Raw genomic sequence first — 13110 nt, 5'->3', positions numbered from 1 at the left:
TTCATCACAAGTTCAGTTTTTAAACGAGCAATGATGTAATTCTGTATGACGTCACTTACGAATATAACCGTCAATTTGAAAAAAGCAAAAATTGTATTGTAAGCTACTAGGCAGACTTCGTATGGGGTACAAAAAGGATTTCTAACATATCACTAATGGACTCGGGATATTTCCTAGTGTGTCCGCCATCTGTCACCCAGCGGCGAGCAGTAATCGCCCCAAAACAATCCTTTATGTACGAAACGTAAACTAAATTAACATTAGTAGTTACAAAGTACAGTCTAGCTATAGTTGATCTAATTATTTTAAACTAAAAATCTTATTAAATATTACATTATTTGATAAAACATCGTTCGACTAAAAAGGTGGTATATTAAACATACATATATATACCACAAAATTATACTATAGTATACTAATGTATACATGTTTTCTAATATATGGCGAACTAGAACGTATTATCATCAATGATTTTATATTTATACGCCAATTAGGTTATTGTTTATTGCGTTATTGTCTACTATAATTTATAACAAACAAAATTACATCCAGACAAAGTTACTGAATATTATTAAATCTTTCTTAGTCAATGTACCATCAATTATTTTTAAAGTTTGTTTTTTACTGCATTTTTTTTTATTTTTTTAGTATTAGTGCTAACAGTTTCGGGTACAGACTTTCGCCAAAGTCACGTGGGTAAAATAAGTATTTTTCATTTCTTTGATTAAAGAGTTTCAACAGCAATTCAAGTTTAAAGAAAATTAAAAAGACACTTAGACATCTTAATTTAATAACTTTGCCGTATAAAATCGTAACGAACGCTTAATTTTCAGACGTATTCCTATTTAATTTCATAAACATGTAAACGTTGAAGTAATAGGCTTATGTAATCTTATTAGAACATCTTACCTAACTGTGTACACAAACTGAAGTAAAACCATTATAGCTTCTTATCGGATCAATTTGACGTTTAATACAATTCAACGAATAAGTGTTATGACTAATATTTTATTGTATACCATAATACTATATACTGTGTGGGCTTTTGTGCAGGCGTTTGGGTGTTCACAATTTATTCTACCGTCAAACAACTACACTACGTATTGATAAGTTTGCTTTAAAGAGCGGTGATGGAACAAGTGTTATAGCTGGCAATCTATTATCTATACATTTAATAAAATTGGAGTGTCTCTTTGTAATATTAAAACAACCCATTTTTGAATATGTATGTATACACGGTATACCAAAATAACATTTTTTACAATTTTTGTCTGTCTGTCTGTCTGTTTGTTCCGGCTAATCTCTGGAACGGCTGAACCGATTTCGACTGGACTTTCACTGGCACATAGCGGATGTAATAAGGAGTAACTTAGGTTACTTTTATTTTAGAATTATACATAGAATAAAAATAAAATCACGCTACAATATCTAAATGCGCTAAAATCACGCTACAATATTAAATTCAAACAACGCGCACGAAGTCGCGGGCACAGCTAGTAGCATCTAAAATCCTGTAGTTCGCCAACGATGTAAGATAAGGTTTCACTTTTCACTTCTCACTGTACCAGCGTCTGTAGGCTCATTTAGAAATTCGAAAATATTTAAAGAAGATTTATAAGGTTTTTAATGTTTAATCGTTCAACAATCTTTGATAAAGAAAACACTTTTATATTTATGAATTCCACGAATAATGCAAAGGCCTATCTTGATCATGAAATACAAGATGCGAGGTACTTTAAGACAAAAATTTAGCGAATGTTCTTTTGTTAAAGTCATTGTCTGCGATTAAAAGATTTCACGATCTTTTTCATAGTTTCCTTAAAATATGATTTTTAAATAAAAATACATTGTTATGAAATCTCATATATCGTAGTTATGTACATAACTACAAAAATAATGTTATCTCTTAAATGTTGAGAACTTTTATTTGTGTTTTTGTGGATTTCTGCACAACACGGTCCATGTCTATTATAGAACACATAACACTTGACATAAAGAAAATGACATAGAAAAATACAAAATAATTCGTTGATAACAATTAATTAGTAATTTAAAACATGTAATAAAACGTACTACAGCCCTTGTACATGTGATTATACAGCGTTTTCTTTTCAAAATTTAGGTCAGACACATCATACGAGTGAGTCCTCGCCGCGTAATTATGCCACGCGAGTGGAACTACGGAATGAGATTGTAGCATAATGTGAAAATTTGCACAGAATATATTCTACAAAATGTTTACAGCATAGGTAACTCGTAATCAAAAATTCCAACTCAACAATTCCAAATTCATTATAAATAAAGGTAAATTAGATCATTTTACCTTCGTTAAGTGACCTGACCGTGCTTCGTTTATAACGAGTAATGGACGGGTACTATACATATGTAAAAAAAATCTATATCTATCTATGATTGAGCCCCACGTATCGAGACTAGTATTATTATACTTGGTGGTAGGGCTTTATACAAGCCCGTCTAGGTAGGTACCACTCATCAGATATTCTACTGCCAAAGATCAATACCTAGTATTGTTGTGTTCCAGTTTGTAAGGTGAGTGAGCCAACTGCAGGCATGGGAGACATAACATTTTAGCTAAGGGTTTGGCGCATTGGAGATGCATGGAATAGTTTAAAATTTTTAGAACGCTAATATCAAATGTTAAGCAGGCCCATTTCCTTGTCCGTCTACTTATTTTATCATAGCCATAGCCATATCATGTTTGGAAAATATTGGAACACATTAACAACCAGACCCCAATAATCTTATAGCCTAGCCTATAATAAAAATTGAATTTTTAAACTAAATTTGATTCTATATAAAGTAAAGTAAAAGTGAAAATGGGGGCTTTTTCTACAACATGGCTCCAATGTGAGCTTGTGACAAATGCAACATTTCTCACGACTGTTTCCTTTAGCACCGAGTACGAGATAAATTATAAACACCAATTAAAACACATGGAAATTCAGTGGTGTTTACCTAAGTTCGTTTCGAAATCATCGGTTAATATTCACCTGTTCTAACCACAGGACCACCTCGGCTTAAAAGGCAACCTCGGCCAAAGATAGATACCTACATAAACATGAAAAAAACAAGCCAGAAATACCTATAAACCGATTACGCAATCAGAGAACGTGACCTGTTTATTTTCGGAAATAACACAACAATTCGGCACTAACAACTAAACGGCAGATACACGAAACGAAGAAAATTCACGTATAGGTACAGTTAATTGGCTTCCACTGTTGGCGACAAAGTTGAGCAATATTTTTAAAAGTTCAATTTCTTCAATCCCCGATTCACTTGTTGGATACATTCGATACCTTTCGAGTTGCTCTTATTGGATTTACGGATTTTGTGAATATCCACTTATCGTAGACGCTCGGAACGTTTAGAGATATTTGAATTGTATAAAAAAAATAAGTTTCAATAGTTTTCATTCTGCATCACTCTTAATTATTGAAGTTCAAATTATCTTTATATATAAGGACACGCTTTTTGTACTGTTTAACTGAAAAAAATTACTAAAAAATATCAATAAAACTTATATCAGAAGGTTACGCCTTTCTGTGAAGGTTTTAGTATAGAATATTATTAATATTAATATCTATAGTTACACCCGTTTTAAAATTAAGCCTGACATGACGAGCGTGACTTTATTATTTTTGTTCTTTTATATAAAAAATAAATGTGTATCTGTTTGAGATTAATAGACTTTACATTATTTGACCGATAACAATGAAAGATAATACATATACGAAATATTTCACGGTGAAGATTTTTATACTGTCTACAACTCTGCGCTTGATGGACCTGCACTACATCAGCTTTTATTTATTGTATATATATAATTATTAGTTTCTACAATAATATTATAATAATGCGATTTTCTACAATGGTACGAATATTACGAACGATGAGAAAAATCAAGTGTATTAAGACAAAAAGTCTTAAATGTTAGAAATAAACGAAACTAATAATAATAATACTGATTGTATTATAATATTTGTTTATATCTCACTACTCAATAACAATATTACAATTTCGGAACGCGTAGCGAGAATGAAATATTTCGATGATGAAATTAAATGATTCATAGTTAACAAAGTTTTTCATTAATAGATAACACATTCAGTATTTAATCATAATTAAAGGTATTTTATATGTAAATACACAAAAACATTAAACGGAAAAACCGCATTAAGCTGACTCATAAATATTTTTTCGGTCAAACTCAGAAGCTGATCAACGTAGTCGCATAAATAGCGAAATTCGTAGTAATTTGTAAAATAAATAGCGATCCAAATTCATGACAAGCGCCGAACGAGCGCTTTTATTGACTCGGGCGTGAAGAGCAGTACTGTTATGAACGCAGATATAATGAGCGAATGTGACACAATTACGGCCGGGTCAATTCGAATTACGATCATTTGTGACGGACTCACATTTGATTATTTAAAAATCTACTGATTAAATTAAAAATCATGTGATAAAATTAAAATCAAGATTGAAACTTTATACATATTTAAATTCACATCTATCCTAATAATAGTGTCCTGCGGTTGTACTGAATTAAATTTTGTAGTCCAACTCAATTACCTCATCATGACATACGTAATGATGAGGTAATTGTTACATTTCTTTCCTTAAAGGTCTAACAAAGTCATATAGAACAATGACATTCACCGTCACCAAGTTAAAAATTAAGAAGGTGAAGGTCTAATCGCAGAACGAATATCATACGAATATAAAGATTGGTATAACGCAAAATTTAAGTTCGTGTATCAATTCTGTGATTTGTTAAAGTTTTTGTTGTGCGATAATAATTATTAATAAATGATTTGAGAAATTAGCTTTTAAATTGATTAATCGACTGAGATTAGGACATTAAAGCGCTTCAGCTATACAATATGAATATAGATTTGAAAGAATTGTCATGCATATAAAGTATGAATTGTTAAGAGATCCCCTTTTTGCTAAAATATGAAAAACAAATAAAAAAATCATGTTTGTCTTCAATATACACATTGTTATGAAAAATAACGAACTTTTATATACCTTACAACAATACATATGGTTGTTTATATAGACCAATTACCTTTTAATTTGTGTGACATCATAAAAATATAAATTCAACGTAAAGTTAGTCGAAATAAATAATTAATAATATTTATTATTTGAACCTTAGCTGAGTGTACTAAACTTTGACTTCCAAATACTTCACATACTTCTATATATATTAAAATTAATCATAAAACATAATGTGATCAAATCTTGATCAAAATAAACCGGGCTTGTTAAGTTATGCTCGTGTAGATAAGATGATTAAATTTGTACGTATGAGTACGTATGTTGTAGTCGATTCTAACAGAAATACAAATTATTTATTGCTCACGAAGCCTGCAGATGCGCAAGACGGATGTGGAAATAACCTGATATCCTCTAAGGCCCTCAATCCACTTTCGAGCATCGCTGCTTTTTGATAGCACATACATATATTCGATTACTGGTTTATAACGATTTATATATCAACTTTCTCTGAATAATAACTTGATTCAAATTTATTTTCACAAGATAGCTTGACATTTTATAAGATTTTACTGATACTACACTCAGGATTGGCTTCTGAAGAAGGAACTTCTTACAGTTTACGGTATAGAGACAATATTTTTTATGAATATTACATTATGTTAGCCTGTTCCAAGTTTCGCGACAAGCTTTTATATCATATACAATTGTAAAATGTTATGATAGATTTATATAGTTTCAAAGTTTCTCTTCTACTGTTTAGAACATTTCAATAAGAGCTTGATTTTAAAAGTGTTCTTATTTACTATTTCACTGATGCTCAACTTTGAGGTAGTGCAATGTAAACAAGATAAAAGTTTACCGTGCTTTTACCGAGATTAATAGTAATAGGCATACGAGAAGCTTACATTAAACAAAGACTTCCATGAAATCTGAATTAAAATACCCCACATTTCGTACCGTTCACCCAACCCCCACGTAATGAACAAGCACTTTATTGAACTTCGCTAACATCCCACGCTGCGTGCAACTTAATCCAATGACGTTCACAGACAAGCATTATTTTTAGAGACAATTTCATGCTACCCGCCTACACAGTATACGATTTCAGAGATCTACAAAGGGCGAGTTTTTATTACAGCAATATTGCTGTATAATCAAACAAAGGTTAAGTGAGCTGTAAACATGGTGTTTTATAAGTCCTAATTTTTTTATTGCAAATATAAATGATAAGCAGAAGATTCAAAGTGCTTTGAATATTGTACTGATATATCTTCTAATGTAGCCATAGAAAAATCTATTGACTATCACTATATGACCGCCGAGAACTACTCCGAAAACTTATTACAAAAACTAAGCAAGCGATGTTTAATTTATTGTAGCATGAAACCTTGAAAAGGCATAAATTCAAGACCTTTCAAAGATAATAAATTTCACAAAAAAAAAAAAAAATTATCATATGAATAAGCTATATAATACAAAATTTTCACATTGCAAACTGACGTAAAATAAGTAAATACATACATTACTTGATCTTGACACGTTTGTTAACTTTTCTTGGCGTTCTATAATGAATAACACTGAACGAATCGATTAGATTAAGGCATCTTCATTAAAATTTTTAGCAGTAAAAAAATGACTAATAATTGTGCTAATTACATAACAAAGGCACACAAAGTTTAAGTCCCTGTAAAGTCAAGTACATTTGCTTTAATAGAAGCTTTGTTTTAATAGTCAGTCTGTCAGGATATAGCCATATATATATGCTTACTTTCATCTGATTGCGGCGCTGATAAAATGGCACTGTGCTTCTTCTTTACTTCTTCAACGTTAGCCTGGATCTTGTCTATCATTTCTCGTATCTCTTCCACCTGAAAACAAACGAACATTTTAACAATTATTGTTTTTATCATATAATTACATCTCGTCTTATAATTCATTATAAGATACAATACAAACTTATAAATATAATCATATAAATCAATTAAAATATAAATGTAATACTTTTTACTATAAATATTTACACATTGACTTGATAATACAAAAATAATGTTTTCATAATATAATAGATAAGGAAAATCCGAGAAAGCTTAAACTTGCTCTTAAGGGCAAAGTAAGACTTATTACTATAATATCGTTCTTAAGTACTTCTTAAAAAAAACTACCGCCCGACTTAACCTTCTAAGTTTTTTTTTTTGTCTAGCTTTCCTGGTCACGAATTTCTACATCGCCTAAAACTGTAACTAAGATTATTTAATTTAGTACGAGGCCATCTACGTGGACCTTTGCCTATAGATACTGAGACTGTACGAAATAACTTACAATAAAAAAACCACCTTGATTTGGCGGTCATTTTGAACTAAATAAAATATTTAATATACAAGATTGTAATGTCAGTGTCACACAAAGAACACGATTCGTCTTCAAAAAACCTTCAATGTTGTTTGAAAAAAAAACACGTAGTCTGCTTCTAGTACTTTTTATAACGAAAAATAGTATTTAAAGGTATTATTAAATATTAATTTCTGTATTAAACTTGTAATCTTTTGGTTTATTTTTGATTTATTTGTAGGTATACGTTGATTTGTCGAAGCAACTCGATTGTTTATCTTCGACGAATGTAATGTAGAAACGTTGACAGTTGGAACAGAGCCAGTAAGCTAGCCTTGATTCTGGTATTACTTCATCTGCTACTTTAAAACTTATAACTTATTCCAAAACTAAAATCTTTGAAATGATTGATATTACATAAGATTGATAATATTATCTAATCGAAATCACGTATTTATTCAAATGTTCATACTTGATTTTTTTTTATTAAGATATTTTTGTAATAATTGATATGCATTTAAATGTACAAAACGTATCCAAGAAATATTAGTAAGTTTATAAATGAAATGTTTGCTTTTAAACGATCCGAAATGTAATTAATAGTGTCGATTGTCAAATGTCATAGACTGAACTAGTGCTGAACTGAGTTGACTGAATGAGAGCTAAGAAACATATCAAATTCAATATTAGTAAGCAGTCCATAAAATATCACGTTCAAAATTAGTAAGTAGTTCATTCGCTTATATAAATATTACTACATTATCATGTTCAACTGAGAGAAAAGATTAAAAGCACTTACAAATTCAGCACATACCGACATTTTTGAATATATGAAATGACAAGCGAATATCTGCCAAGTTTATGGTTATATAAATTAGATTTTGCTGAAGTTATTTAAATTTATCTATATATATGTTGGGCTAGAATTCACCCCTGGGTAGGAAAAATATAGAAAAAAAAGCTTTAACTTTCAAAATTAATTTGATATTTTTTCGAGTTACGAAAACGTGATAAGATAAAGGTGAAAAAAACATAGTTCACTATATTATGTAGTGTTTGTAATATAATATGTTACGATTTCTCTCGTCTTAATTACCCAACCATCCATCATATAATTTTGTTTTAACTTTGTCAGGGTTAGAAAAGGACAGAGACACAAAACCTACTCTCCCACACGCAGGCGGAAACTACAGCTATTTATATAAAAGTAAAAGACACAGCTTGTGACGATAGCCTTTTAAAGATGCTAGCAGTTTACCCACAGACACGGCCTGAACCAATGCGATCTTATAGAAGACACCCTCAAGATGGACGTCACTCGAAGCCCAAGAAGGCTCAAATTCAAATTTCAAGGCGAATTTAATACTCGCCCTTCGTTCGGTGAAATCAGTAATAGTAGCTAATTTGCCGCGAGGCGCGATAAACAGACAATAGAAACGATCGTCTTCGATTAATTTTAAATTCTTAAACAAAAAAAAAATACATTCTGTATGAAAATATAATATCTAGTATTTTTTTGTTATCAATACGATATAAATCCAACATAAAAATCATTTTTATAACATCATAGTAATATACGTTAGACGTATCTGAGTCATATAATACCGAAACAGGAAGGAAATTAGTTGACTTGTGGCGAAGGCAACAACCGATTGCAGAACAGTTTAGGCTACCTATATCTATATTAAAGGAAATGCTGGCAAGAATCCAACCTCAAAACAAACCCCCACAACTTGCGACGGTACTATGCATCGTGCTTAACTTTTAAGAATTCTCTGGAGCCTCTTTATATCTCCTCGCAAGTTGAAGTGATTAAACTTTTCTGTTCTCGTTTAATCTACTCTCGGAGAAAAAACAAAGTAGATAATTTAAAACCCCTCTAAATATACTTCACAAAATTATAAACTTTGTTACTTAAATTAAAATAAAACTTATGATATATAATATCAGTACAAAGTAAGTACAGCCTGCCTACAAATTAAGCTATTTCATAACTTATTTCTTATAGAACTTTATTAAATGATCAATGCTATAAACGAATTCGCACTTTTAAAAGAGAAGTTACTAGAAATTGCTTTCCTTAAGGTCAGAGAAACTTAAAGATCCGTTTAGTTGAACGTACTAAATTGGAAAGAGACGAGGTCAATGACCCATTAAAGGTTGATTTACTAATCAGTTCTTGGTTAAACCCACATAGAATTTGCCAACAATAATTAATGAATATTATGATAAAAATACATTTTCAAGTAAAGAATAATATGGAAACAAAATTAAAAAATTAAAAGCTTTATATTTATAATTAATGTTTTATTAAATTTATTTTTTCCTATGTTTGATCAAATATCGGTCGGTTGAGTAAGTGAAGTTCATGGCTACGATCGGGTCGATAGGATCGAGGCTTATGGGCCTCACGCTGGTAACTCATGAACCATGAATCACCAATTAATCAGATTACCAAGATAGCTTATCAGCAGCACTTGATAAGGTGGGCCGAACTAACGCAATAATAATTTTTTTCCAGACTTTTGTTTCAGTGTTAAATTTTCATTGGGTTTTTTAATCAATAAAATATATTTATAGTTTGTTTCCAATTTATATATCATGAAAATATGACAAACGAAATCTGTCTATTTCTTCACCGGCAATACGCGCGACAATCTTGGGAAGTAAGATGTCACGTCACAAGTGCCTGTAATTACACTGGCTCACTCATCCTTAATGTAGGAACATATATTATGTATTGCTGTTTCGCGGTAGTATTAATGATGAGTAGCCTAAAATTATATCATCAAAAATAATATCGATTATAAATTATAATAAGTTTTGACTTATTTTAATTCGAAAATAAAATGAGTTTTCTTCGACTCTTATTATGTTGTTATAGAAAACCTCGGTACATTTAATTATTCTTCAATTACTCAAAACGATTCTGGTGCGAGTCTTGTCGCGAAATAACCTTGAACTATAGCTGAGATAAAAGTTTATTCCACTCGGTTTTAATAACAAACGGCGTATAATAGACTGCATATGACCACGCCTCCCATGGGGAATGCTTAAATAGAACTTTTACTAATAATAGGCCAGTCTGGGGCATAGCAAACATATTCAGCGTTCAATAACGCATTCAGCGTCATAGGCACGATACGTAACCTTAGCGTCTGGACGGCGTCGGTCCACATTCGTTGGCGTCCCATTGTCGTTTCGACAGTCGTCGAGTAGTCTTTTAGAAATTTAATGGGGTCGCTGCTAGTGTTGGCAAGTTTCTCACGTACGTATTACATTCAAATTAATTGTAAAACTATGAGGAGCATCATAAAATATTCGAGTATTATCGACAATTTTTTTTTCCCAAAAATAATAATGATTTATTCAAACTAACTGATTTTTAAATTATTATAAGAAAGAAGTAATTTAAGAGACTTATGAACAAACTCAGCATCGCAAAACTTTAAACCCTTGATATTCAACACACACCGAGGATACCTTACACGAGGTTCGTTGAATGTGACTTTAAACATATACTGTCTTCATATGTATGTTTAACAAAGTAGGAAAAAAGTTGAGAGTATAAACTGAACCAAATAAAAAAATCAGCTTTGCAATTTCCTATAAATATAGATTTCATCCTTCGTTACAGAGCGCTGACAAGTTTTCCTCCGAGTTATCCAATTATTACCCAACCCATGACCCAAAAGCGTGATTTATCGAAGGAAATCTATAAGTTTTTCCGCTGGCAGAAATATAAAATCAATAACCATTCGAGATAGTTTCTCGTTTTACATCGTTTATATTAATAACAGCATGGCGTCACTACGCTACTGTTATCTAAACTGCAAGCTATATTGTCGAAATCATTAAGTGGAAACTTCGAAACAATGACTTTGATAACAAATGCATATGTGCACATTTTTTTGATAAGCAACTTTTATAACATATACTTAATTTATAACAAAAAAAAACAATGTTATCACTACACAGTATAAAACAAAGTCGCTTCCCGCTGTCTGTCTGTCGGATTTTGATGCGGTTTTTTTGATAGATTGAGTAATTCAAGAAGAAAGTTTATATATGTATATAATACATACATAATACAGTAGAGAAATACTGATAATTGTAGAGGTTTCTAATATGATGTCGTAGATAAAAACATTTTTTAACGCTTACATTGCAAACGCTGGCTGAACCCTACGTAATAGATCAGATAATGTACTACGTTATTATATCGGATAGGGATCTACCAGTACTGCTCTAGCTCTACAAAAAATGGTATATGTGTGGTATAAGTTTCAGACGGCACGAAAAAAAATTACCTACATACCCTAGTACCGTAAAGTAGGGACGGGTAATCAGTTAATTATATTAATATTCTATAGAGACACTCGCAAACAACTATCACAAAATGAGTCGTACGCTACAAAGTAAGACATGACAATACAATGAGAAACAATGGAGCACGGAGTCTGAAGTTTCGTTGAACAAATAATCATCTAGTACCTTCAGGTATATCTACATAACATCTTCAATCTAATAATGAAACAATTACAAGAATGAGCAGTCATTGTTCTTTAGAATGAGAGTTAAATAAAATCAGAAGTTGATATTATTTGATGTATATTATCTGTAAGATGTTAATTGTATGGGTGTTGTTACTTAAAAGGAAAACTATCGAAAAATCAATCTACATTTTTTACTTGTTTTCTTAATTTGTGTTGCGTTGAAAATTACGAAATCCCCAATTAAGCATTTTATCATTCTACAATAGTACAATACCAAAACTATAAGTATTGAAATGAAACTCAAAAGTTTTTAGAAATTGAACGTTTTAAATTTCCTTCTTGAATGGGGGACGTTGCTTTAGACATTTAATAAAGATTCAGCTCTAATACACCTTGTTATGATCGTTTTTAAAACTACCTCAACAATGGCTATACGAACGTTTATTTTAGGGAACAATGGCATTCGTCAAGCTGAGGGAAATAAAATTTGCCCTTTAACAATCAAACGTTCACTTTAACGCCATTGTTACGAGACACAATGTAAAGTGCTCTACTCTATTATTTTAATAAATACGAATAGATTTTTGTGTTAAACTTACTTATCAACAGGGACTTTACTCAAGCGAAATATAGTGTAACTAAAATTAAATGATATCTCTAGAAATGTCATCAAAATCTTTTAATACAAACTCCAAATCTACAAGTTCATATATTATAAGTGTTATTTTTTATTATTATAGACAGACGCGTATGCCACTTGATAGTAAGTGGTCGCCATTGCCAAATTTAAGAAATATCAATCATTCTTCCCATCGCCAATGCGCCACCAACCTTGGGAACATTATGTCCCTTGTGCTTTTAGTTACACTGACTCACCCTTCAAACCGGTATACATAACTAAGTATTGCTGCTTGGAGATAGAATATATAATAAATGGGTCACCTACCTACCCAGACGCTCTTGCACAAAGCCCAACAGCTAATGTTAAAAGAGAGCGTAAGCAACATACTATTTTTAAACATTATTGCCTTAGAATTTTAATTTTTGTATTATACCATGTAAAATTGTTTATATAATATATTATACATTTAATGCATCCTTACAAATGATTGAGGTATATCATAACGTCTTGTATTAGACGTTTTAAGAGTGTGTGTAACGTGTTTTAAGATACACGTCATTGGTGCTATGTACAATTGACTATTATCAAGATTTTGTTATCTGTGTGTCGAGTTGATTGTCATTTTTGTTGACTCGT

The 13110-nt window shown here is 31.1% G+C and overlaps 1 protein-coding gene across 8 annotated transcripts in view; it reads right to left on the bottom strand.

The window, feature by feature from the left end:
• Window positions 1-13110, bottom strand: part of LOC113400110 (syntaxin-1A) — a 54917-nt gene that overhangs the window by 18605 nt on the left and 23202 nt on the right. For all 8 annotated transcript variants that reach the window (XM_064215647.1, XM_026639536.2, XM_026639540.2 and 5 more), the window contains exon 3: window positions 6797-6896. In XM_064215647.1, coding sequence (XP_064071717.1) covers window positions 6797-6896 — 100 coding nt within the window. The remainder of the gene's footprint in view (window positions 1-6796; window positions 6897-13110) is intronic.

Source organism: Vanessa tameamea, chromosome 8, assembly GCF_037043105.1.
Source record: "Vanessa tameamea isolate UH-Manoa-2023 chromosome 8, ilVanTame1 primary haplotype, whole genome shotgun sequence".
NCBI lineage: Eukaryota > Metazoa > Arthropoda > Insecta > Lepidoptera > Nymphalidae > Vanessa > Vanessa tameamea.
Note: the sequence above shows the minus strand (reverse complement) of the source record. Positions and strands in the feature narration are given on the sequence as shown.